Here is a 27,661-nt window from a genome sequence, read left to right on the forward strand (position 1 = left end):
TGAATTTTTCTTAAGGAAATCAGAAAAGAGGAATGAGAATGTAAACAGAATAGAGTTACAATGGACACATCTGGACCCTGGAGTATTCAGGATCTTCCTGAAGCTCTCTATACTGTGAGCTCAGATTCATACAACACAAACTGACTGGGTCCTTTTCTCTGGACTTGGCTTTCTCTATGATAAAGGCCTCAAACTTCACCATGGCCTCCAAGATCTATGTCTGACCTCACCCAGCCTAGGGTTCTGTGGCTCTGGTGAGCTTGGGGAGGTGGTTATGCATGTTTCTCTAGAAAGACTGAAAGGCTGACATTCTGGCAATTGTAGCTAAGGGTCCCTGGCTAGTACTGGGAACAGACCTGGCTGGAGCAGGATCTAGGGCTGGGGACAAATTGGGCAAGGAGTAAGGGGACAGAGGGGACATCTCTAAGCTGCTGAGCCTCATAGACTTCTTCTTAGCCACCTGTCTTTGTCTGAACTAGCACCTCATTGACTCTGCATACAGTTACAGGTGGAGAAAGGCTTTCTCCAAAATACCAGCCCCTTGGTTGGTCTTGAGGGTCTTCCTATCTCTCCACCAATCTGATTTTCTGTAGGAGGCAGCACTGTGGGATCCTCAAGCACAGACAGATGCCCTCCATTTCCTCACATTAAGCAGGTAGCACCCCTGGCATTCACTAATGTTGCCTGATCCATGTTTAACTTTCTTGGCCCAGAGCTTGCTTAGAACTAGCTCTGTCAATATGGCCTTCAAACTCCTGCATCTCTACAGCAACCACTCTGGCCTCAGGCACAATAACCCTCTCCCCTCCCCTGACTTCTTGACATGAGATAGCTCAGTTTGCTAGCCAGGCCCTAGCATTTTGGTCTCTGAAATTTCTCTATGTTCACATGAGAACCACCTTACCCTGTCTCCCCATTTACCAATTACTGTAGCTTAGGTCTGGCAGTTCTCGTGTCTGAAGCAGGCACAGCAGCCTCAAGGTTGTTGTGCCATGAGGCCTTAGCCTACCTTCACCAAAGTCCTCCCAGGGAACCCCTTCCTTGAGTGCACATCAAGTTCACATCAATTGATTTTTACATCTTCCCTGGGCTTTCACTACAAACATATGTTTTCCTGAAAAATGTAAGCCACTGAGAGGCATAACGTTTAAATTCCTTATCCTTAAAATGCAGTGATGTCCTATTTTGTAACACTGGGACATCCACCCAATAGGGTGAAGAGTTTGAAACACTTGTGTCATTTCTTCTGCAATTCCCACCCTTTATCCTGGCACAAAGCAGCTGCCCAGAAGACACTGTCCAATGACTGTGATTCCAGGCTGTCAGATGGGTCAGCAGATGGCACAAGTACAGCTTTCTGAGACTCAGAGCTGGGGAAGCAGCAGTTCTCAGGCTGGGGACCAAGTAGAGGTAACACTCTGAGTGAGAGGAGTCCAAGGGAACAGTAGAAGAGGATTCCAGGATCTAATAAGCAGCCACATGCTTAGGTCTATGGCCTCTTCCAGGGCAAGCATATTACCCTGAGCCACATTCTTAGCCCTACCTATTTTCCCCTAAGGAAATAACCTGCCCATGATCCACAATGAGCATGTGCTGGTCCTTGGACTGGATTCCAGTCCCATCACTCATTCTGTGACCATGCACACTCCTGGAAAATGTCCTATGCCTGCAGAGACCTCCTGCAGCCTGCAGATATCTCCCAAGATGCTGTCTGGGATCTGATAGTGTTAAATGAAGCAAACAAAGAGCATGACCTAACTTCACCTGACTGTACAAGTGCCTATAAACATCCATCTCCAGAGGAGAAGCCAGAAGATAGGCTACCTCTGTAGCCACCATTCTGTCCCAAAGCCATGCTCTGCAGCCTGCAAAAACCCTCACCAAGGAGCTAGGCATCTGTGACAGAGCATAGCTCCACCTATGTCTTGTGTCCCCTTGGGGAGCTGGGAAAGCAGCAACCCTGGCTCCTTGGGCATCTGGGCATCTTATCTGGTGGAGAGATCAAAATCTACAACCTCCTCTCCATCTCCTGGTATCTACTGAAGACAGCAGCTGTGGCAGCATCTCTAGTCCCTGAAGGCATTGAGTCCACCAGCTAGCTTCAAGTGTCGGGCAAGCCCAGAATGTGGGAGTACAGAGGCTCTTTCCATGGACAGTATCTTTTGCATACTGCTCTTCCACCAGCACAAGCACTTGTTGGGCTACTGCAAGGATAGAGGCTGGTACATACAGAAGCTGCAGCCTCTCAGCCATCAGCCTCTCCCAAACTCAACAGGTAGAAAGCTCACAGGTGACTCACAACTAATATGAGGCCTCTGAACACAGATCCTGTCCTTGTGAGATCAGAAGCGGGGACACCAGAGCCTGTTGAACTGCCTCAGAAAGACCCATCCTTTCTCTCTACGCACATGCTCATTACCTAGGTGCCCAGGGACAGGGCTACACTCATGATAGCCGGCTTGGCAGTCTGAGAGCTTGTCCATGGGGAAAGACCGGATGACATTTGATAGCAAGAGGCCAGTGGGATCAGTTGGGCATTTGGGAGACCAAACCTGTCATTTTCTCTGGAATTTGCATCTTTCTCCAAGGCCCGAACAACATCTTCCAGGTGTAGAAGTTTGATTTTCACATCGTTCTTCTCTCTCTCAGACAGGGTTTCAGCTGCTGTCTCCTCAAAGGTGGCAAGTCGCTCTGGCACCACCTCCTGTGGGTCTGGGAGCTTAGGGCAAGTCAGCAAGAGCCCTGTGCTAGCAGCTTCTCCATCAAGTTGGAGCTGAGTCTCCAGGGCACCTTTACTTCCCCTAGCTAATCCTTCCTGGCTTCCCACGGAGACTGGATCCCTGATCAAGCAGCCAGCTTGCTCCTCCAAGAGCAGCTCCTGGGTGTCAGGCTGCCCTGGGCTTGCTGAGGCCCTGATAGAAGGTGGCAGACCTTCTAGGATGGCTCCCTTGTTTATCCCACATGGCTCCACATGTGACTTCCCCTCCAAAGGGACAGCGCTGGGTGGACCCTGATGGTTCTCTTGGAGGCTGGGGTCCTCTGAGAGGCTTCTAGACATCTGGGTGGGGGATGGGCTCTGGATGGCATACACATTGCAAGGCTGGCCCTGGGTTTGTCCCTGGCTAGGCCAGTGTCCTACTGATACCCCCATATCTCTATCAACACAGGGGGCCATTTGGACCAGGAGTTGATCACCACTGTCTGGACACTGGGGTATGGGGCTGCACGGCCTTTCTGACTCATTGCTCACTTTAGCATTTCCATTTTTCAAGAGGGCACGCAGTACCTCTGCCTCCCGGGCAAGCCTCTCTACTTGGTCCCTGTAGGTACGCTCCAACTTTTCCTTCTCCAGAGTGAATGATCTGCATATCTGTGCCTGTTCCTCATTCATCACAGCCTGCAGCTTAAGCTGCTGCCTCCGACAGCGGGCCAGGATCTCCTTCTCTCTCTCTTCCTGTCGCCCCTTCTCCAGATCCAGCTGTACTGCCAGCTCATTAGCTCGGCGCAAATGTGTCTGCAGCAGCTTGTCCTTCTCACACTGATGCTGCAGGGACAGGCTCTCACAGTAGGCAGCATGCTGGGCTTCCAGCCATGACAGCTTCTGACTCAGCTCATTTCCTGCCTCTCTCCTGTGGAAACATAAGTCACACACACCGAATTCTGTCAGTATGAGGCCCAGGCCCTTCTCAGGAAAGAAAAGCCACTGAGCTCCTATTCTAACCACCTAACTTCTCTCTCTTCACTTGCTTTCTGTACTTCTCCTTGTATCCCTGTGCCCAGGGTTTCTGCCTACTCCTAAGACCCTCCATGGAGTCTGCAGGGATATGCCCATGGGTTAGGTTCCACATACAGAAGTCAGAATTCATAACTCCTATGGTCAATGTAAAGAGGTTATAATTATGTGACTAGTTCCTCTGTCTCACTAGCCACACTGCAAGTGCTCAATAGTCAAGGGTGGCTGATGGCTGGACCACATTCATCATCACAGTCAATGCTATTGGGCAGTACTAGCCTCAACTGTTAGTAACATGCATGAAACTCACCAACAAGAAAAACTACCCTTGGGCTGGGAAGGTGGCTCAGTGGTAGAGCGCTTGCCTTGCATGCTCAAGGCCCTGGGTTCGATTCCTCAGCACCACATAAGCAAAAAGAAAAAAGCCGGAAGTGGCGCTGTGGCTCAAGTGGTAGAGCACTAGCCTTGAGCTGAAGAGCTGAGGGACAGTGCCCAGGCCCAGAGTTCAGGCCCCACGACCGGACCAAAAAAAAAAAAAAAAAAAAGAAAAACTACCCTTGAAAAAATCCTGTAAACTGCTGGGTTGGGACCTTTAGCAGCTCAGGGGGAGTGGAATGTAAGTGAAGTGAGAACTGGACAGAGCAGCAAGTCTGGCAAGGTATGCAGTGCACTGTAGCCAAGGTGATCCTTCTGGTGGATGTGTCACCCTTGCACAGAGGAATAACTGGAAGCCCAGCTGGGCAGCAACCCAGGAGTGAAGGGCTAGTGCACCTAGGGCTGGGGATAGCTCAAGGTGGGAGGCCAGGCATACTGTACATGCTAAAAAGGACTCAAAACTAACCTCAGCCACCTCATGACAAGGAACGCCAGTTGAATTCTATATTACACAGCCTTAGGTTTAAGAAGAATAGCTTAACACTAAAAAAAACCCCAAAACACCAAAACAAGAAAAACAACATGTGGGGGGGAGGATTGGGTGGGGGGACTGGGGGAGGGATGTGAAGGACAAAGGAGGAGGCTGCAATGCTTGATACGAAATGTACTCATTACCTTGCCCATGAGATTGTAACCCCTTTGTACAGTATGTTCACAATTTTAAAAAAAAGAATAATAAAAAAAGAAAAACAACATGTGGCTGAAATAAGTCTTCTCTGTCCTCCAGGGCAGGGGCAGCCAGTTTCTGTAAGTCCCCAATGGCCTGACTGGCTCCAATGGTATCAACTTGGAGTAGGAAGCAGAGGGAGTACTTACTCTTTCTCAGCATATCCCATGTTTCTGGTCATCCCCAACTTCCTCTGGCCAAGAACAGTGCCCACCTCATCTAAGTCAAGAGCATGCCTCGGTCACTGACCTGCTGCTGTCATGATGATGACATGTGTTCTCAGGGTCAGTATCTGGACCTCACCTTCCCTAGCACAATGCCCAACTAAGCCATCTGCTCAGACCAGGCCAGTGGGAGAAGCTGGTCCCACTGGGGTAAGGGTGGTGAGATCAGGAAGTGAGAGGGGTTATCGCCTTAGTTTTGACAGGATAACCAGTACCAGTAACAAGTACCATATCCATAGCTACCAGGCACTGACTGTACCAAGTCAGCCTCACAGGACAGAATGGCACAGGTGGCATTCCTTAGGTAACTCTGATATGATAAAATATAAAACACAACACTCAAGTTTTCCAAATAACCTTTTTTTTCCTCCTTGGTACGAACATTTTAGCATTTTCAAGACTCTCACTAACCCAGATTAACTGTCATTATCATTTTGAGGGACTTTTAAATTTTCTCTAATGTCCCATCTGCTAACCCATGAGCTACTGAAACTAGAGTGTGCTATTAAATGGTGAAGAACATGTTGCTCTGGCTTGTCAGCCAAGCTTGAGGCAGAAGAGAAAGAACACTGAGTTTAAATTCTACATGGAATTTGTGGTTCAAGTGGTAGAACTAGCCTTAAGCAAAAGAAGTTCAGGGACAGCACTCAGCCCCAGAGTTCAAGCCCAAGACTGGGGAAAAAAAACAAAAACAAAACAACAACAACAACAAAAACCCCTCTACACAAAAGAGAGCTGGGCATGATGGTACATGCCTGTAATCCTAGCAACATGGAAAGTGGAGATGGGAAGATTGCCGTTTGAGGCTAGGCTGGGCAAAAAAAAAAAAAAGTTAGCAAAATCCTATCTCAAAATAGCTCTCCTTTGCATACACGGGACTGTGAACCCAAATAGTGTCATATTTTCTATGGATTCCTTTCTCTGTGAATTGGCATCATGAATCTTTCTTGGCCCCCCTTTAACACATTTTTAGTTTGACAGAAATCAAGCTAAAAGTTTCTTCCATATTCTATTTTTCCTTGTGCACACAGGATAAAAGCCAACTTAGTTTTGTCTGATTTTATACCCTATCATAGGAAATAATTTCTTTTTATTGACTGATCTTGGTTTCAAAATTTTGATCTCTTACAGAAGTTATAATAGACTCCATATAAGTTAGGGTTGCTTTGTATTGTGATTTTTTCTCCATGTGTTGTTGTATTGGCTAATTTATATAATTGGATTTTTTCTTATTTATTCCTAAGTACACAATGATACTTTTTTCAGTTTTATAAAAGTATAGTTAATGTTACTTCAAAAGTGGTACTTCAATGGAAACAAGATTTTTATTCTTTAAAAAACAAAACAACAAAAAAAAAAACTCAAAGCCAGACACCAGTGTCTCATGCCTATAATCCTAGCTACTCAGGAGGCTGAGATCTGAGAATTGTGGTTCAAAGCCATCCTGGGCAGGAAAGATTATTGCCAATAAATTACCAAAAAAAAAAAAAAAAATCCAGAAGTGGTACTATGGTTCATGTGGTAGAGCTAAACTAGCCTTGAGCAAAAGAAGCTCAGAGACTGTGCCTAGGCCCTGAGTTCAAGCCCCAAACAACAACAACAACCAACCTGACAACTCAAGCATGGTGATATAAACCTATAGTTTTACCTATGTAGGAAGAAGCAGCAGGAGGATCACTGCCTGAGGCTGGCTCTAGGCAAAAGTGCCAGACGCCTACCTGAACAATGAATGAAGCAAAAAGGGGTGGGAGCCTAGTTCAAGTGTAGAGCAAGACTCTGAGTTCAAACTCTATCACCACCAAAAAAAACCCAAAAAACAAAAGAACAGGTTTTTTTTGTTTGTTTATTTGTTTGTTTTGGTCCAGTCATGGGGCCTGAACTCTAGGCCTGGGCGCTGTCCCTCAGCTCTTCAGCTCAAGGCTAGCGCTCTACCACTTGAGCCACAGCGCCACTTCCAGCTTTTTTTTCTTTTTGCTTATGTGGTGCTGGGGAATCAAACCCAGGGCCTCAGGCATGCAAAGCAAGTGCTCTACCACTGAGCTACCTTCCCAGCCCCAAAAGAACAGTTTTAACACAGCAAACTGTAGCATTGACCAAGCTCTATTTAACATTTTTTTAATTTAAAGAAAAAAAATTGGGTGAGGGGAAGCTGAAGAAAATGAGGGAGCAGTGACATTGTTCAAAAAGATATGTACTCAGGGGCTGGGAAGGTGGCTCAGTGGTAGAGTGCTTGCCTTGCATGCCTGAGGCCCTGGGTTCGATTCCTCAGCACCACAGAAGAAAAAAGAAAAAAGCCAGAAGTGGTGCTGTGGCTCAAGTGGTAGAGCGCTAGCCTTGAGCTGAAGAGCTGAAGGACAGCGCCCAGGCCCAGAGTTCAGGCCCCATGACCGGACCCTCCCCCCCCCAAAAAAAAAGTTTCAAAAAGAGATGTACTCATTACCTTACTTATGTAATTGTAATCACGCTGTATGTAACCTTTACAGATAAAATAAACAATAAAAAATGGAGCGGAAAAAATTTTTTTATACAACTTGTTCTTCCAACCCTCAATCACTTGCCCAGAAAAACCTACCTCTCCCTTAGTGGTAAGCACTGCAATCTTGAATAGTTTAAGCAAACCTAATGTCAAATTTAGTTCTTATTAGACAGGTATGGTATATACTGAGTTGTAGCAACTGACCTTATCTGCTGTAGCTGGTTCTGGTGCCGCAAGTTCATTTCTTCTTCCAGGCGCCGGGCTAGGTCGCACAACTCCTGTGCACAACAGTGGGCCAGACCGGTCTTTGCAAGCTCTGGACTGTACATCTTGTCTTGAAGCTGCTCTTGCAACCCTTGGATAACCTCCTGTGACTTTGTGTACAGGGCCTCCAGGTCTGTTTTCTGGCCCTCCAGAGTGCTGACCTCAACCTGGTGAGCCTGCTTCATCTCCCTCTTCTCCTTCTCAAAGTTCTTCTTCATGACCTCAATGTCCCTTTCATAGTAATTTACCTAAAGAGAGACACATGAGCAATGCTAATCAGGAAGTCCTAACAATGACCTGGTCTACCAATCAACATAGAAATATGTGCTATCAGACAAGAGCCATAGCCCAGATCTGGCCAGGCCTAGAAGCTATAGAGGGGATGGCAATGAAATTGACAGTGGCCAGTTTGATCACATGTATCACACCATCCCTATGACTTTCAGTGACTCTGAGGCAGGTCCAGCAGGTAGTCAGGAGACCTGTGGGCTAGATACCAGGTGGAACAAGGCACACAGAGAATGTGACAACTACTGAGATAATTAGTCTTTACAAGCCCAATGGTGCCCCTTAGCATCCAAGAAGCTATGACGGGCTATCCAGATAACATGTTGGCAAGGACATGTTATAGCTGCCAGGGGACTCACAACTACAAGATGAAGGTGGACTCTTTATTGAAGACATAGAACAGCAAGTCATGGACAATATCCCTTAAACCACACCAGAGTCTAACAAGCAGGAAATAGGACAGACTCAGCCAGAGAGGTCATGGACATGAAAACACAGAGTTCTTAGGCAAATCCAAGGCCCTTTACACAGAGTAAAGCCAGTGACTTTGACAACTCATAACATCCAGCACATCCCTATGCAACACACAGCTCCTCCCTAGGATTCAAAATTCCTACATCCTGTTTCCCTCCAAAGAAAGTATGGATCTAATGTAATTATATTGACCATTTGTTTGATTTGAGGTAAGAGCATCACAATTCTCCTGCCTCAGAGCCGCCCTGGTGCTAGGATTTCAAGTGAGCAACACCACATTCGACTGTTTCTTTATCATGAACAGACTTATCACCAGGCAGAGGGGGCTAAGACAAACACGTGACAATGTCAGCACAACAGAGCAAGGCTGCCTGGCAGGCAGCCTGTGACCTCCCATTCCTCTTACCTTGGCTTCCAGCTGGATCTTGAGGTCCTGGTAATGTTCCTTCACCTGCTCCAACATTATTTCCGTTTCTATGCTCACTGGAGTAGAGTCGCCCACAAACAAAATGCCTACACACAAGAGGACATTTGGCTTACCTTATGCTCAGGATGTCCCAGGTCCCTTCTGAACCCCCCAATCTAACCCTGGAGATCATCAGTGCTCTTACCACCCTATGACAAAGCATTCTTCTGTGTACATGAGGAATATGGTATTGGCAGGGAAAAAAACACATTGAATTTTGAAAGTTATTCCTTAGCAATCAGCAAGTGGTCTTTACAGGTTACTCAGAGAGCCAGAAGACTTCCTGCAAGAGGAGGGGCCTTTAATTTGCCCCCAAAGATGCCTATAAGATGGCATCTTTAAGCTGGATGTGGTGGCTAACACTGTAGTCCTGCTACTCAGGAGGCAGAGATTGGAGGCCATAGTTGGAGACCAGCCCAGGCACAAACTGACAAGACTTCATCTTAATCAATAAAAAAACTGGACATGATGGCACACACCTATCATCTCAGCTACACAGGAAGCATAAATAGGAAAATCATAGTCCAAGCTGGCCTAAACCTGTATCCAAGATTCTATTAAAAAAAAAAAAAACTAAAAGCAAAAAGCTCAGTGTGTAGCTCAAAGTGGTACAGTGGCTGCCTAACAAGCACAGTGCCCTCAATATCACAATAAATACCTACATAAACTAGACGGTACATTCACTATACCCTAAATTTGGCTGCTGATGGCAGTGCATGAGCAATCGCAGCGCACCTCCAAGTGATTTGGTGCATCACATCTGTCTGGTGCAGACCCAGCCTGATCATAATTATCATGTGCACAGAATTTTCAAGCCTTCTATTTTATATTTTCTTGGTGGACTAATACTATTTATTATTATACTAACTATATATAATGTGGGCTCCTTTCAGTAATTCTAGCGCACTAGATTCTGAAGTATGAAGGTTCTGACAGGCGCCTCAATAATGGCAGACCTTGATGCAGGGCGGTTTGGGGCTGCAGGACCTCTCCCCAGGGTCCTGAGATGCTCTGCACAGCTCAGGCTCCCTAACTGACCAGGGGAGCTGAAAATCATCCTTTCCCTGAGACTGGGCTGCATGTCACACTAAGGTGGCAATCTGTAAAAAACTTCATGTATGTCTGCACACCAACACCTCTGTCCTCCCTGGCACATAGAGTATGCCAAGGGCAATCTTTCATGCCTAGGACTGAATGTGGATCTGGGGAGTCCGCTAATTCCAGTAAAGAGGGCTGCCTCAGTGGATCCCACGTACAGAGACGCCCATTACATTCCCTTTGGATGTCCCTATGTTGACTCTTCAGGGTATTTTTTTTCTATTTTCTTTTAGGGCAACATGGGAACCTTACAACATGCTCTTTGAATTACATATGGAAGCACAGTGTTCTCTGAGTGGTTGGGCTGTCATTACGTGTGACTGAGGGTGGTGTTGTGACTGTTGGGTCTCCACAGGCTCACTGGCAGCAGAGGGATGGGGTCCAAACAACTACCCCAAAAATGTGCTTGGCACAACCAATAGGACAGAGACCAAACAGCACATGCCATCCCCTGGCCTCCAAAAAGACCACTGCAAACCTCAAGCACCTCCCTATTCTGGCCTTCAGAAGCCAAGAATACCCCAACATAGGCACTGTTAGCATTTGGAACTTGTCCCAACACATCACCTGGGAGGGTAGGAATCTCAAGTAAGACCTCTGAGCCCAGGAAGATGGAGCAGGAACCTCCTCCTAGTGGTTACTATCCTCTACCTACTTGTAGCCACCCTGTCTAAGTGAGCTTCCAGTGTCCCGCCCTGCTGCCTGTGTGATGTCTCACTGGATCCATCATTTGATCATCTATATCAACAAAACTTTTATCACTTGTACCCAAATGGGAAAACCTTCCACCTTCCTCGACTGATCTCTGGTCTCTAGGAGGCTGTGTCAGTATCTAGCCTCGGAACCATCTCCATGGAGTGCCACCCCCACCTCACCTCAAGGGCTGACTCCTACCTGCTGGTCCACGTCCAGGAAGTCGCCTTCCACGGATACTCAATTCTCCTGATGGGCTCGGCCAGCTCTCATGCAACTGTGCCTGAAGTCCTTCCAGCTTGGATTGCAGTTCATCATTGTGATCTTGTAAGTCCTACATGGGCAGTTAGACACCTCCTCCAGCTACTGCAGCCACTCAGTCCAGAAAGGACAAACCCAGAACCAGCCCTATCCACAGGGAGCATCCTCTATCCACTCTGAGGACAGCAGGTGTTGATTCTCTATACTTCTTGTCTATAACAACCTGGATTTCAAGTCCCTAACTATGTTATGGGCTAAGCACAAGTGGAGGCCATTTCTTGAGTTTCTCACGCATTAAATCACTTCCTATCAGTAGATACAGGAGAAGGACTCAAGGAAAAATGTAGATACTGAGGCAAAAATGTGTAAAATACAGACAATCATCAATATCTAACACTACTGGTACTGTTTAAAGAAATAACTGTGGTATCAGGTGTGACCTGTTTTATGTGCTGAACTATATGCTTTGATTCTTTCCTCGGCAATTGTGGAACTGCAAAGGGCTCTGCAGCTGTAGCTATTAACACCAAAGAGGGGCCATTTGCTTTAGATCAAATGCCACAAAGCAGAGATACACATGGCAAATAGATGCCTGAGGTGGTTAGAAGCTGTACAGGCAGCAGGAAGTGGGCTGGGGGAGAGATACTGTACAGGCAGGGGTGGAAGCTTCAAAGGAAGGGTCTTTATTGATGGCTGACATCATTTTGTATGCACTTGAGTAAAGTTATATCTTTTTTTTTTTTTTTTTTGCCAGTCTTGGGGCTTGAACTCAGGGCCTGGGCACTATCCCTGAGCTTCTTGTGCTCATGGCTAACACTCTACCACTTGAACCACAGTGCCACTTCTGGCTTTTTCTGTTTATGTGGTAGTGAAGAATTGAACCCAGGGCTTCAGGCATGCTAGGCAAGCACTCTACCACTAAGCCACATTCCCAGCCCTGAAGTTATGTCTTGACAAACAGGTTCAAGTACTTCCTTATTAAAGGAATGAGAAAAGGAGTTTATAGCCCTGCAGACTCTGAAGAAGAATGGCAACATGACCACTCCTGCTGTGGGTCTGTGTCCCCAATTTTGGGTCCCAGGAAAGACTGTGATGGTTCCAACCTAGAAAGCAGCAGAAAAGGCCACATGCCTTTGAAGGACAAAGTTCCCCCACTTCTCTAGGATACTGCCTCTGGGGAAAGCTGGCCACCATGCTGTGAAGAAGCCTGAACTGAACCATGGAGAGAGGATCAAAGGCCAATACAGCACATGCATAGACAGCAGCTCGCTCTCTCTCTCTGGTTCTGAGTTTGTTTTTTTTCTTTCTTTTTTTTTTTTTGGTTGGTCGTGGGACCTGAACTCTGGGCCTGGGCACTGTCCCTCAGCTCTTCAGCTCAAGGCTAGCGCTCTACCACTTGAGCCACAGCACCACTTCTGGCTTTTTCTGCTTACGTGGTGCTGAGGAATTGAACCCAGGGCCTCATGCATGCAAGGCAAGCACTCTACCATTGAGCCACCTTCCCAGCCCCTGAGGTTTTTTTTGATCCTTATAGTCTCTCTGGACAATTTTTTTGTGTTCTGGAGCTTGAACTCAGGGTCTTGTGCTCTTGCTTAGCCTTTTTGCTCATGGCTTGTGATCTATTACTTGAGCCCTACCTCCAGTTCGGTATTTTGCTGATTAAATGGAGATAGAATCTTATGGACTTTTCTGCTGAGCTGGCTCTGAACTATAATCCTCCAGGTCTCAGCATTCCTAGTAGCTAGGATTATAGGTGTGAATCACTGGCTGGACAACTCTTGTTGGACAAACCTACTAATCTTCCTGGAACTAGCCCTGGAGGCCAATGGGCCTGCCAGCTACCCATTGGCTCATAGAGAAGGTGCTTCTCCTCAGAACTTCCCATCTGTGGGGAGAAACGACAGGCTCTGCAAATCATGAAGAAGCACTCACTCAGTGCCCTAGTGAGAATACACGTTTCTCCCAAGGAAGGAGAGGCTCTGTTCTGTTAGAAAGCTAACTTGCTAACTTGTCCTGCCCATCACACTTTAGCCTCACATGGTTCAGATGGCCCCAAGCTGTCCAGAGTTGTATGCTATGAGCACTGTTGAGCTCCTGAAGTCTAAATATACACCTGATTTCAAAGGTTTACACCAAAGAAAGAATATAAACAATCCCAATTATTTATTTACAATGATTATGTATTAAAATGACATTGCTGATTTTCTAGACTAAATAAAACACACTATAAAAATTAGCATCACTTACATTACATTATTACTTAAAAATGTTAATATGCCGACGAGACAACTTGAAACTACATGCCTCCATGATGTGGGAACTCACATCCTGAGTGGACTAGTCAGTGCCAATTTGTAAGGCATCATCCACAGAATCAATTCTACACAATGTTATGCCCCAAATGAAAGTATATACATATCCACAAATTCAGCAGTTCCAGAAATCCAGGACCCTCAGATGACATGACTTGTTAGACTAGGTATGATTGGTGAAGGTAGTGGGTATCTCCATGGAGGCAGCTGGCAGGGATCCTACTACTCACAATACACATTATTTTTTTGTGCTTGTACTGGGGCTTAAACCTACAACTTCGCATTCTTGCTCAACTTTTTTTTTGGGGGGGGGGTCCGGTCATGGGGCCTGAACTCTGGGCCTGGGCGCTGTCCCTCAGCTCTTCAGCTCAAGGCTAGCGCTCTACCACTTGAGCCACAGTGCCACTTCTGGCTTTTTTCTTTTTGCTTATGTGGTGCTGGGGAATCGAACCCAGAGCCTCAGGCATGCAAGGCAAGCGCTCTACCACTGAGCCACCTTCCCAGCCCTCTTGCTCAACTTTTTAACTCTAGGCTGGCACTCAACCACTTGAGCCACAGCCAAGCTGGTTAACTGGACATAAGAGTCTTTCAGATTTATCTAAATGGACTAACTTCAAACCTTAATGCTCAGATTTCAGCCTCTTGAGTAGCTAGGGTTTTAGGCTTGAGCCATCTATGCCAATTTACAGTACACATTTATTCAAGTGGCTTAAGACACTGAGAAAACTGTGGGATACTATTTCCCCAGCCAGGAAGACACTTTTGTGACAATGCCAACCAATAATCATGTCCTCTGGCCCTGAGGATTTGTGGACCATGAACCCTTGAGGATTTTTTTAGATGGGGAGGGAGGTCTGGTTACCAGGGAGAAGCAAGCTCACAAAGATAATCAGAATGACGTCCAACACCACCGCCCAGAAGCAGTTTTAGGAGATGTGAGAGGAAGGTAGATCCTTCAGGCTGGCTGTGGGGACAAGATGGGTTAAACACACAAACACGATAGAATTATCTAGAAAGCAGGAAGAATTGGGCATCTGTTAGGAGCTGGTATGTAAGTGCTTAAAAGAAAGATCAATTTTCGGTTTTCTGAAAGATGGCATGCTATTCCAAGGTAGCAGTGGAATAGGAACCATAGAGACTCTCTCAGTAGGGTCTGAATGACATTTCAGAATCCCCATTAACAAAAACAACTCATTAAAACGAGATTAATGGCTGAAAGAGGCAACACTAAAGTAACAATTACATAGAAAGGGAATTTGGCATCAAGGCATGGTGACCTTGCTAACAGACACTCTTACTACAAAGTACAAGGAACCCCCCCTGAGATATGACTTTGGGAAGATGGGGAGAGACACAGTGGAGAAAGGCACAGGTTGCCTACCTTGTAGATTTGAAGGCTGAATGAAAAATATGCCCTCAGCCAAGAAGCAGTAATATCTAGGAGCAATATATTCATCAAGCATATTATTCTCTAAAATAATTTCCTCATGAAAGGAACCAGGACTCGTTGGAGAAATGGCAGATTTCAGAGTGAGTGCTGGCACACTGTAAGGTAAGTTTGCATATGTTGCTTTGTCAGAAGGGGTAAACAAAACAAAGCAACAACAAAAATGATGATAGCATGTCACAGAGACATGGTTCAGGGAGCTTGCTTCTCCCTGAAAGGAAAGAATGAGAGTGAGGTACAACTGCAATACCAGAAAGAAGTTTTTGGAAGTTTGAGACTGCCATTGGCCAAATTTGAGTATTAAAATTACTAAGCTCTCTGGGCTGGGAAGATGGCTCAGTGGTAGAGTACTTGCCTAGCATGCATGAAGCCCTGGGTTTGATTCCTCACTACCACATAAATAGAAAAAGCCAGAAGTGGTGCTGTGGCTCAAGTGGTAGAGGGCTAGACTTGAGCAAAAGAAGCTCAGAGACAGTGCCCATGCACTAAGTTCAAGCCCAGGACTGGCAAAAAAAAAAAAATTACTCAGCTCTCTAATGAATTAGTCAATGAATTGAGGCTCTAGGTGTAGCCTAGTGGAACAACACCAACTTAGAATGCATAAGGACTACATCTGATCCCCAGCACCACAAAAAAAGAAAAAGAAAAAAGAAAAACAACAGAAAAAAAAGAATTCTATAGGTTAAACCATTGGGAAAATAGGAATTAATATGTTCATACTGAAGATAGATTAGATAGATAGACCTGTATCTATTTTAAATTTTATTGTAAAGATGACATACAGAGGGGTTGCAATTACATAAGTCAGGTACTAAGTACATTTTTTTTGAACAGCATTACCCCCTCCATCATTTTCTCCCACTTTCCCCTCCCTATTTCCAACATAGCATCTAGTGAGTATCAGTGTTGAGTCAGTTCACACCTTTTTAGATCTCTAATAGTTATGGTAAATAGTAATTTAGATCTCTTATAGTAAAATGCCAACAGCAGATGTTGCAGGGATGCTGGGACTGGGGCTGCCACCATATTGCAACTAGCATAGTAAAGACTGAACTGGGCAAGAATCACTGACAGATGCTAAGTGAGAGAACTTTTTGGGGAAGAGGAGGCCTTTGCATGGTCTTTAAATGTTTCCTTGATAACTGCTTACTAGTTTCAAGTGAGAAGAAAGCAACCATTACACACTGGGAATATCAGGCAATACCTCAACCAGGTGATCAACCTCACATCTACAACACTGCTGACCTATCAATCTAGCTGAGGGCACAACAAAAGCTATAGTTCACAATGCTGTCCTACATATAATATAGCATATGTCTCAAAATAATATAGTAAAATAACATGCTACATACCAGGAAGGAGGAGCTAGAAGTTTCACAGCACACAGAAATAAATAATGCTAATCATCAGATTTAATCATTATTCACTGCATGCTTGGATTGATTAATGTATTATACCCCACAAATTCATTCAGTTATTGGATATTAATAATAATTAAGAATGTTTCCATGGAAAAGTAAGAGAAGTGAAGAGGATTATGTTCATCAAAAGTGACCTTAAAAGCCAGGTGCCAGTGGCTCACGCCTGTAATCCTAGCTACTGAGGAGAATGAGATCTGAAGATAGCGATTCAAAGCCAGCTCTGGCAGGAAAATCCATGAGACTCTTATTTCTAATTAACCGCCAGAAAACCAGAAGTGGTGTTGTGGCTCAAGTAGTAGAGCACTCACCTAGAGCTGAAGAGCTCAGGGACAGCTTCCAGGCCCAGACTTCAAGCTCTACAACCACCACCACCACCACCACCACCAAAAGTCCTAAAAGCCAAAGGCTTCTGGGAATATTTTACAATAAAGAATGTTGAAGCAAGTGGCAATGACAATAACTGACAAATAGGCAAGAGAATCAAAAGTTTGAGACTAGCCTAGGCTATACTGTTTCTTTTGGATTGGAGGTGTTGCTCAAGTAGAACACCCACCCAGTAAGCTCAAGTTCTGAGTTCAAACTCCAATACTGTGAAAAAGAAAGAAGTTTGAAGGGCCAGGACAGTTACAGGTGATCCCTGATTTCAGGCTGATTCCTGTTCTGGAGGGAAAATGTTCCCAGTACAGTTAGATTAACTAAGAAAACAGAACATAGATAGCAGGTTGACCAGTTTTTATCAAGATTAATTCATGAAACTGGTAACACAGTGGCAGCAAAGAACATTCATACTCAGTAGCTTAAGAGACAACTAACAATGCTCAATAGGAAGTGTACTCATTACCTTACTCATGTAACTGTAACCCTCTGTATAGTATCTTTACAATAAAAAAATTTTTTTTTTTGGGTCCGGTCGTGGGGCCTGAACTCTGGCCTGGGCGCTGTCCCTCAGCTCTTCAGCTCAAGGCTAGCGCTCTACCACTTGAGCCACAGTGCCACTTCCGGCTTTTTTTCTTTTTGCTTATGTGGTGCTGAGGAATCGAACCCAGGGTCTCAGGCATGCAAGGCAAGCGCTCTGGCACTGAGCCACCATCCCAGCCACAATAAAATTTTTTTTTAAAAAAGAGACTGACTCCTTGCAAACATAGCCCTATTTTGTAGCTTTTGCAAAATTCTCTGGTGTAAATTCTTCCACCATGGTTGATTTTGATTTAAAGCTATCAAAGTTTTAACAAGCAGCTAAAAAATTTCTTGAATATTTTTACAAGTTGACTCTCATGCACTACAGGATAACTAGGTTCCTGCACAGGATTTAGGAGCCAGGGTCATAGTACATGTAGCGTCTGTGCAGGTGGGCTGCAAGTGATTGCATATATACATCCATGTCCGTATGACTATAAGCATAGCTCTTGATGAATGTTAACCACTGAATATGGATGAAAGTATACAAGAACTCACACTATATTAATGTTTAGAACTTTATTTAAGTTTGGAATTATTCTTATATTAAAAGTTTTTAAAATGAGGCTAGAGGTGTAGCTCAGGGTATCATGCTCAGAGCTCAGAGCCCCTAGCAAGTAAAGGCCAAAAACCCCCAGTACTGGAAGCAAAAATTAAAATAAAAGTTTAAAAAGTGTTCAAAATATTATTTTGGAAATAGCCAAAAATGTCTAAAAAGTGGACAAGGGAAATTGGAAATTTCCGTATAAATAGGTTAGCATGAAAATGTAAACTATCTGTGCATATGATAAAAAAAGAATTTCAAAACCTAACATGAAATAAGTAGCAGAGTCATGGTAGAGAAACAAAGCATGTTGGGCACTGGTGGCTCATGCCTATAATCCTAGGTACTCAGGAAGATGAGATCTGAGGATTTTAGTTCAAAGCCAGCCTGAGCAGGAAAATCCATGAGAATATTATCTTCAATTAATCACCAGAAAACTGGAAGCAGGTTGTGGCTCAAAGTGGTAGAGTGCTAGTCTTGAGTGAAAATGCTGAAGGGCAACACCTAGGCCTGGAGTTCAAGCCCCACAAATGATCCAAAGAAAGAAAGAAAAAAAGCAGCAAGGCATTTAGTCTGGGCATACTGGCATCTGTCTATAATCTCAGTGACTTTTAAGAGGTAGGTTCTAGAAGATCTTAAGTTTGAGGCCAGACGAGGCAAAAGTTATTGAAAGCTTACCTCAAAAACAAAATACAAACAAAAGGGCTGAGGATGTGGCTCAACTGGTAGACTCTTGCCTAGCAAGTGTAAGGTCCTGGGCTTAACATCCCTAGTACCACAGAAAAAATAATCTAGTACATTAGAGGTACATATTAACTGATGGTTATTTCTAAGTCTCCTCAACAAGTTCAAAGGAAGGAGAAAACTCAGCATGTACTATGATCCTAGAATAAAGTAGTTTAGCATGGTTCACCAGCATGCCAGTCCCCTATCCCAACATGCCCTAATATATCAGTACAGAGAGAGAGAGAGTAACATGGCTGTCCACACATAGGGATTTCAAAAGTCAAAAGGTAGAATGACAAAAAGAGGATGGTAACAAGGCAAGACTCAGGTATGAAGTCAGAGGACAAAGCACAGACCACAAGAAGTGGACATAGTCCACTCAGGACCACAGCTCAGGCTTACCTTCATCCTCTGGGGTTGCCAGAGCAACATGCAATGGGAACAAAGGAAGTTCCTATTTAAACTGGAAGGACATCACTAAAAATCAGCTAATATCTGAGTGCCAGTGGCTCATGCCTGCAATCCTAGAAACTTAGGAGGCTGAGTTCTGAGGTTCATGGTTTGAAGCCAGGCCAAGCAGTAAAGTTCATGAGACTCTTCTTTCCAATTAACGACCACAAAAAATGCCAGAGTGGAGCTGTGGCCAAGTGATACAGTACCTGCCTTGTGCAAAAAGGCCCAGAGACAATACCCAGGCCCTGAGTTTAAGCCCAGGTACATAGAGAGAGGAAAGAGGAAAGGGAGAGAGGAGAGAAGAAAGAGAGAGAAGAGAGAGGAAAGGGAAAGAAGAGAGAGGAAAGGGAGAAAGGAGAGAGGAAAGAGGAGAGAAGAGAGAGAAGAAGGAAGCAAGAAAAGGAGGGAGGGAGGGAGCGAGAAAAAAAGGGAGGGAGAGAAAAAGGAGGGAGGGGGAGAAAAAGAAAGAGACAGAGGAAGAAAAGGAGAAATGGAGGGAGAAAGAGAAAAAGAAGGAAGGAAAATTATATTAAGTGAAGTAAGCCAGGCCCAAAGAAACATAGGTCCCATGGTTTCCCTTATTTGCAATAACTAGTATATGTCTGAGTCAAGCAGAAAAGGTCAGATAAGGTGATGTTAGGGAAATGAATCCTAAGATATGTATTCAAATGTTTTTTTTTTCTTTCATGCGATTGTTTCTAACACATTTATAAGATTATTTCTTTGTTGCTTTGTATGTCCCTCCCCCACAGTATAACCCCTGCTTTCACTGTATTTGATGTAGGTATAATTTGTGGAGGGGAAGGGGAAAAACAAATCGTTTAAATAGGGATACAGGTGGGCCCATTGCAACAATGAGATGTACAAGTCCTTATGTCAAAAAAGAACTTTACAACTTTGGTGGGGGGGGGGGGGGGAGGATGGGAATGGATGGGAAGGGGAAACAAAGGAGAAGGCTACAATGCTTGATAAGAAATGTACTCATTATCTTGCCCATGTAATTGTAACCGCTCCGTACAGTATTTTCACAATTAAAAAAAAAAAGAGAGAAAAAAGAAAAAAAAAAAAGAAGGGAGGGAGAGAAGGAAGGAAGAATTCAACTAATTACAGACTCTTAGAACCAAATAATGTTTTATCTGTTTACTCAGCCACAGGGCACTTCATGCATGTTCTCTCCATAATATCTGCTCAACTCTGTGCGTATGCGTGCGTGCGTGCGTGCGTGCGTGCGTGCGTGTGTGTGTGTGTGTGTGTGTGTGTGTGTGTGTGTCTTGGTATTGAAGCTTGAATTCAGGGTCTTGAGCTCCTTCATGGTTTATTTCCCATATGGCTAGCACTCTAATTGAACCATGCCTCCAGTCTGGCATTATTGCTGGTTAATTAGAGATGAGTCTCAAGGATTTTTCTGTCTGGGCTGGCTTTGAACCACAATCCTCAGATCTCAACTTCCTGATTAGCTAGGATTACAGGTATGAGCAATCAGGGTTTGGCTTCAATTTTTGCCATGTAAAATTATTTCAATTCTTGGTGCCTTTATTAGTGACATAATAGTATCCTCATAAATATTCATACATTTCCAGATTGAGGTGACCTGGAGAAAAACCTTTGCAGAGAAAGACTTGGATGCAACTAAAACCAGCTGTCTACTACATCTTCACACAAGATACTATGGATCCTGGAACTACATTTCCAGATAGTTACAAAGATGTTGCTCAACTTGGAAATGTTTTTTTTTTTTGGGGGGGGGGGGGTGAGGGTTTGGTCGCGGGGCCTGAACTCTGGGCCTGGGTGCTGTCCCTCAGCTTTTCAACTCAAGGCTAGCACTCTACCACTTGAGCCACAGTGCCACTTCTGGCTTTTTTTTTCCTGCTTATGTGGTGCTGAGGAATCGAACCCAGGGCCTCATGCATGCAAGGCAAGCCCTCTACCACTGAGCCACCTTCCCAGCCCTCAACTTGGAAATGTTTATCATAATTTTTATCTCAGAAAATTTGAAGGAAAAAAATAAATGAAAAATAAATTGGGTGCTGGTGGCTCACTCCTGTAATCCTAACTACTCAGAAAGCTGAGATCTGAGGATCGTGGTTTGAAGCCAGCTCAAGCAGGAAAGTCTGGGAGATTCTCATCTCTAATAACTACCCAGAAAAAGCCAGAAGTGGAACTGTGGCTCACGTGGTACAGCACTAGCCTTGCACACAAAGAGGCTTAGGGGTAGCACCCAGGCCCTGAGTTCAAGTCCCAGGACCGGCAAATAAATAAATAATGACTAAAGAATAAAATTTGTTGATCTCAGATTTTTATCGTCTTTGTCAATGGAGTTTATTACACAGGAATTTTTTTTGTTTTTGTTTATGGTGATAGAGATGAAACCCAGGCCTTGTAGATGCTAAATATGGTTTCTACTACTGAGCTATACCTCCAGTCCCTATGTAGTTTGAATGGCCATAATCTGAGGATTCCTATTATTCATCTTTGGTCACTCAGCAATGTTGCCTATATAAAATTTCAAGTCTAGAATCATCATTTCCATGTTATTTTCAAGGCTATGCAGAATTCTATTTAAAATAATCAGGACAAATTGTCACCATTTCAATACTGAGCATTTGGAGGTTTGTTTTCTTTTCTTTTTACTTTCTATTATCTTCCTGTCTCAATGCGACCTTCTTAATGCCACGGGTATGAGAGGGTCAAGTGGGCTATGGTTGGAGCTTTCTTTTCAGACTGGGGACTTACTAGGTTGTCCAGAACTACCAGGCCTAAGTAATCCTTCTTCCTCACCCTCTCTAGAAAATGGGATTACAGGGGCTGGGAAGGTGGCTCAGTGGTAGAGTGCTTGCCTTGCATTGCATGAGGCCCTGGGTTCAATTCCTAAGCACCACATAAGCAGAAAAAGCCGGAAGTGGCATTGTAGCTCAAGTGGTAGAGTGCTAGCCTTGAGCTGAAGAGCTCAGGGACAGTGCCTAGGCCCAGAGTTCAAGCCCCACGACCAACAAAAAAAAAAAGAGAGAGAGAGAGAAAATGGGACTATAGACTCACACCACAGCACCTAGATTCAAGGGTAGAAGTTTTCAGTGGTGCCTAATTTTAACCACAAATATACTTGTCTTTGTAAAGGTTGCTTTTATATAAATTAACTTTTGATAAATTATATACTAAGAGCTAATAAAGAAATTAACTTCTGGTAAATTAAATACTAACCAAGAGCTAACCATGAAACTATATGATAAATTACTGTGTAAATCAGAACTGTTTTGTATTGTTAATAAACCCAACTGAATTCTGATTTGCTTCTGTGAGTTTTCTGTTTTGTTTTTTAAAGTAAACTTTAATTTCTTCAAAAGAACTTACCCTAAAAGAAACTAAGGAATTCTTAGACACAGCACAACTCAGTAATGCCCATGTGGTACTGAGAATCTCTGCATTGAGAAGATACTCCTGTTGCCTGTCTCTCATTTGACCATGTGAAGACAAAGAGTGTAGCACACCCATGAGGCGAGAGAGCCAAGGCCTTGCACATTGCCACATGAATCTGAGCCAGACAGGCCTTGCCAACCCACAGTGCTGGCGCTGACTCAAAGGCACCCCTTTCCTCCATTGCTTCAGAGTGACTGGGAGTGCAGAGTACCTGAGGGGCCTGTGCACCTATGACAGAAACAAGGGCCCCAATACTGTACTGCAGGACACAGGACTGCTCTGGATGGCTAGGTTGTCTGGGAAGGGCACATACCCGGCATTTGCGCTCATATTCCTTCAGGACTGCTGCAAACCGCTCCTCCTGGGCCAGGAGCTCTGTGTTCTGTGGCTCCAGCTGAAAGTCAGAAAGGCAGGTAAATAAGCATGCGTGAAGCCCTGCGTTCCAAGCTCAGCAGACGAGGAGAACAGGCAATGATGGGCAGAGCCCATCCCCACTCCCCTTGCACTCCAGCCCTGGCTCTGAGAACCTGACTGACTCCTTCCCATAGGCTATGTACTTCAGAGTACAACCTCTCAGACCCTTCTCTTCCCCTCCTTCTCCTCCTCCTCTTACTTTATATATCTGGGAAGCCTCTGCTCTCCTCTTGGAACAGACAGGTAAAGCCATGTGAGAGCTTCTTAATAACAGAGCTCCAGCCTCCCTCCTTGCCCCCACCCCCTAGGAAAGGGACTGAAGCCTGATCTGACAGCCCCAGCATGACACTAAAGAGCCAGCTAAGTGCTGGGCACTTCACATTGCCATGAAGGCACAAAAGGCAAGGTCACCATGCTAGTTTCCATCCAGTCTTGAATCTCAGTGCAAGTAACTATGTTCAGTCATGCATATACTCTTTTTCAAGATTTTTTTCAAGCCCACAACCAACAAAAGGACTTGCCTTATCCTTCAGCACCAACTCCAGGTCACTCTGCAGTTTCAGAACCAGCTTCTCGGAATCTGAAAGCTTTTCTACTACTTCCACGATCTCCTTCTGTAATCGACTGTTTTCCTAGGAGACACAGGCAGATGTCCACCAGGCCCATGAAACAAAGGAGGGAATTATTGGCAGGTCTTACTGCCCTTCTCTTAAGTTAGAGTCTTGTTCCCAGTAGCATTGAGGGGAAACCCTCAAAAGGCAAGGCCTTTGCACAGGACTAAGCCGCCATGGACCATGTCTGCCAGCGAGACAGGCCCCCATGTCCCACCAAAGCCCATGGCTTCCCCATTGTCTCTGCTTTCCCCAACTCCATGATCAGTAAGATCAAAAATAATATATCATTTCTAAGCTGCTGTCTACATGAAGTATTTGAAATAGCACCAGTATGGCTAAAGTCCAGCAAGGAATTCAAGAGGAAAAGGTCTGTAGGCACTGAGGAACAGGCTGAGAAGGTCGAAAGGACGAAGTTGGTGGGTGGCTTGGGTCATGTCCAGTCCTCCTCCCAGAGAAAGCAGAGACTGAAGGGAACCAGGACAGATATAGAAGAGGCTACTGAATTAGAAAAGAAGAAAAATCTGGGCACAGAGTAAGGACCAGGCATGTGGGTGAGTACCTCTGTGTCTCAACTATCCATGCAGCCTGGACATCTCACTGCAGCCAAGTACAGGATGAATATAGGGCATGGGACATAAACCAAAGCCCATAGAAGCCATGTCTGCTCCAGGACACAAGTCTGGATTCTGGTAGGCTACACCTAGACTCTGGGATGCAGCCATGCTGTCTAGGGTGGCTGCCCCTCCCTGCATTCACATCAGTTTGGCCCAGAGTAGAATGAGAGCCAGAGGAAGGAGTAAAAGGGATTCCTTGAAAGAACAGGTCACCTACTCAGGCTGAGAATGTAAGGTCATTTTGCTCTTCCAACCATTTCTGTCTGAACAAGATACCCCAGGGATGTACATCCACCTACCTTCAGGGACAGAGTCAGCTTCTCTCGGAGGCTGACCTCCTCAGCCCGCAGGCGGCTCACGTCCTGTTCCAGCACAGACCTCTGCCTGCGGGCCTGTTCCCAGAACAGCTCCCTTTCCATCTCCACCTCAGATCGCAGGAGGCTCAGCCTTCCCCTGTACTCCTGCTCCAGGTGTCTGAAACACAGCACACAACCAACACTGGGGCTCTTGCAGGTACCATCTGCCTCTTCAGGATTCCTCCCCTCCGAACCCCCCTGCCCTCAGCCCTAGTCTGACCACCTTGGACCCTATCATCCTATTTGGAAGATGGGATTGACTTTCAGCAAGTAAACTGTCCATGCTAGATGGAGGGCATGCCTGTTGGTGGGTGTTCCTTCCTCACAGGCTGCCAGATGAAACCTTTAGACAATGGATGCTGGTAGGTCAGATGTCAAACACCTGAAGTCCTTCTCATACCTGTGGGGAAAGTGAGTATGTGGAGTTATCTGGGATGGGTCCAACTGATGGTCTGCCTTCCACCTATTGTTTCTGCATTTCACATACATAGCTCCACAGCAGCCCTGTGATAAAGGCCTTTTACACCAAATGCATATAAAAGTCAATCTCCATCCTCAGAAAATAGGCCAAAAATAGAGCATAGTCAGTAAATTCCCAAAGTCAGATGGAAAGAATGAGGCATCTTCCCCTCAGACTTTGCATTCATCTTCTGCAATAACTTTTTCTCTTATGGGAAAACAAAATCAAGTCTTAGTCTTATCACTGAAACAGTTTCATAGATTTCTCATACTAACTCTATCTTGACTATAGAGAAGTGAGTCTCTTACTTCCACAGGAGACTTGGCAGGGCCAGCATCAAACATAAGAGAAGATACAGATTCATTTTCCAATCCACAGAGCCCAGCCTTTAATCTTAGCTTGTAACTTTAGAGAAATAATACTCAAAGGGAAAGAAAAGGGATACAAGGCAGCTGTTACTTAGGGGGAAATACTATAAAAGTGACTGTTTGCACTGTACTGTATGTACTTTTCTGTCATTTTAAAATGTCTTTGGGTAGGCTCATGTCTTAATCCTAGCTACTCAGTAGGCTGAGTTCTGAGGATCACGGAGATAGAAAGGACGATGGTTCAAGGCAGGAAGTTAGTGAGATCTCATCTCAATCAGTAGTTCTGGAGTAATGGTATGGTATAGACCCAGCTGTGCAGGAAGCATAGTTAGGAAAACCCTTAGCAAAAACATGAAATTCTAACTAAATAATAACCAAAAGAAAAAAGAGTTTGAAGGCATGGCTCAAGTGGCAAGAATGCCTGGCACTAGGATCTGAGTGCAAACTGTAGCACCCAAAAAAATAGAGAGAGAGAAAAGTTAAGATATAATAGCCTCTGGGAAGTGATGTTTCTGGTTTTACTTTTGTTTGTACTTTTATAAGTTTTCTATAAGAAATATGTACCACTTACTACATCTGTGGTAAGACCTAACCCAACCATCAGAATTATTTATAGGAACATCTAATTCCTACTGCTTAGAGAAGATTAAAAGACCCATACAGCACATGGGGTGCTGGGCTTTGACTCAGCATCTCTTCATGCATTCCTCAACCACATTCACATGCAGAAATACTGTCTCAGAATATAAGATCCTCTGACCTCAAGCAAAGATCAACCACATTCACATGCAGAAATACTGTCTCAGAATATAAGATCCTCTGACCTCAAGCAAAGAAGCATCCCCAAATCACCTCCCAGATCTTTAGGAGGGAACTGAGCCCTATACATGCTGATCAAGGTAAACTAGCTCTCAGTTTATTTGAGCTGTGATCCAAAATCAATTTGCTTTTAGCTTTTTGGAACATATTGCTTAAAAAGGAGTCTCTTTCTTTGTGAGCATCACTAACTGAGCCATTCCTCTGGAGAATGGCTGGTATAGAACTATAAGAGGAAGGGTCTTTTGAGGCTCAGAGTCTGCCTTTCCCCTCACCCTTTGCTCCCACTCTCCACAGGGATTCTGAAGAGGCATCATTAAGGTCTCAGATACATCAGTAAAGAGGCTGCCAGAAGCAAACCTGCAGCCACTCACCTTGGATCCCAGCATTTAGGGATAAATGTGATAAGGCTGATGACAACCCTATTAAAATAGCAATCAGAACAGTGTGAAGGGGACACTGAGAGAAAGGAAATGTTCTAGCAACCAAGGTGATGGCCTCTCTTAGTAATCTCTCTTGTGGGGGGGGGGTGGATTCTTGGGGATCAAACCCAGAGACCTATGCATGCTAACCAAGTGCTAACTCTGAGCCCTATTTACTCTTTTTTTTTTGAGGGGGGGGGTGGGGAGGGAGACAGTTTTTCTATGAAGTCTCAGACTGTTTTTAAACCTGGAAATCCTCCTGCTTCAGTTTCATGAATGCAGATAATAAAGGTGTGCTCCATAAAGCCCATCCCTTCTCTCTTTCTCTGTCTCTGTCTCTCTCTCTCTCTCTTTTGAGGGAGATGGTACTGAGGTTTGGACGCAGGGATTTGTTCTTTTTAGGCAGGCTCTTCACTGCTTGAGCCATGCCTCCAGCCTTTTGCTTCTCTTTCTTAAGTTTTACACAATTCAGAAACTCAGACTGACCTCAAAAATGATTCTAGATGGCAGGGAAGTGAGACTATCTCAGGGAAGTGAAGGTAAGCATCTTGTTACAGTAGTCAACCTCCACAGTTGAGGATGTGCTAACTTGGTGCTCAGGAATCCATTGGACTAGAGCACTGTAAAAGTGAAAAGGCTGACTTTTCAGACATTTCAGATGAATGGAGACTATCAATTGCTAACAAGATGAGAAACAGCACTGAGTAATTTCTGTGAAAAACCCACCTGTCCTAGGTGATCCAAACCAGTTTGTCCACAAGGAGGTCCAGTACCCCAACTACATCACTTGGTGGGTCTCCATATTTGCTTATGGGGAGGCCTTCAGATTTGACTGGAAACACTTTCAAAAGTTTAGCAAAAGGATACTTCATTTTCAACTTCCTTGAAAAGTATCCCTATCCTGCAGAAGCCCTTGGCACATTCACCCCCATGTACTCACACTCATTCCTACATAAGTTCCACATACCCTCACATGCACCCATGCACTGAAGCCCATCCTTACACACCCACATACATATTCCTGTACAAACACAGCTGTAGTCAAACATATACCCTTTCTCCCACAAGGCTATTTCTCACACACTCCTCTGCACAGAGGTAGGAAAGCTTCAGACCATTGTGTCCAGCCTTCCCCAGTTACTAGAAAAGGACCTGGATGGTATATGTAGGTACAGGGTTCAGCTCTAACTAGAACCTGACTATGTAAATCACTATGGGGTGGAAGGAGGAAAGAGGGAGAGAGA

The 27,661-nt window shown here is 44.7% G+C and overlaps 1 protein-coding gene across 4 annotated transcripts in view; it reads right to left on the reverse strand.

Annotated features, from left to right (window-relative positions):
- The window catches only part of Ninl (ninein like), a 139,842-nt gene that overhangs the window by 25,594 nt on the left and 86,587 nt on the right, over positions 1 to 27,661 (reverse strand). For 3 of the 4 annotated variants that reach the window (XM_042666513.1, XM_042666516.1, XM_042666512.1), the window contains 7 exons: positions 24,295 to 24,469; positions 23,289 to 23,399; positions 22,667 to 22,747; positions 11,020 to 11,152; positions 8,968 to 9,074; positions 7,740 to 8,047; positions 2,553 to 3,629 (listed from right to left, as the gene is read on the reverse strand). In XM_042666513.1, coding sequence (XP_042522447.1) covers positions 2,553 to 3,629; positions 7,740 to 8,047; positions 8,968 to 9,074; positions 11,020 to 11,152; positions 22,667 to 22,747; positions 23,289 to 23,399; positions 24,295 to 24,469 — 1,992 coding nt within the window. The remainder of the gene's footprint in view (positions 1 to 2,552; positions 3,630 to 7,739; positions 8,048 to 8,967; positions 9,075 to 11,019; positions 11,153 to 22,666; positions 22,748 to 23,288; positions 23,400 to 24,294; positions 24,470 to 27,661) is intronic. The other variant, XM_042666514.1, reaches the window with a different exon arrangement.

This window comes from Dipodomys spectabilis, unplaced genomic scaffold (genome assembly GCF_019054845.1).
Source record: "Dipodomys spectabilis isolate Male_0828 unplaced genomic scaffold, ASM1905484v1 ptg000365l, whole genome shotgun sequence".
NCBI classification, from domain to species: Eukaryota; Metazoa; Chordata; class Mammalia; order Rodentia; family Heteromyidae; genus Dipodomys; species Dipodomys spectabilis.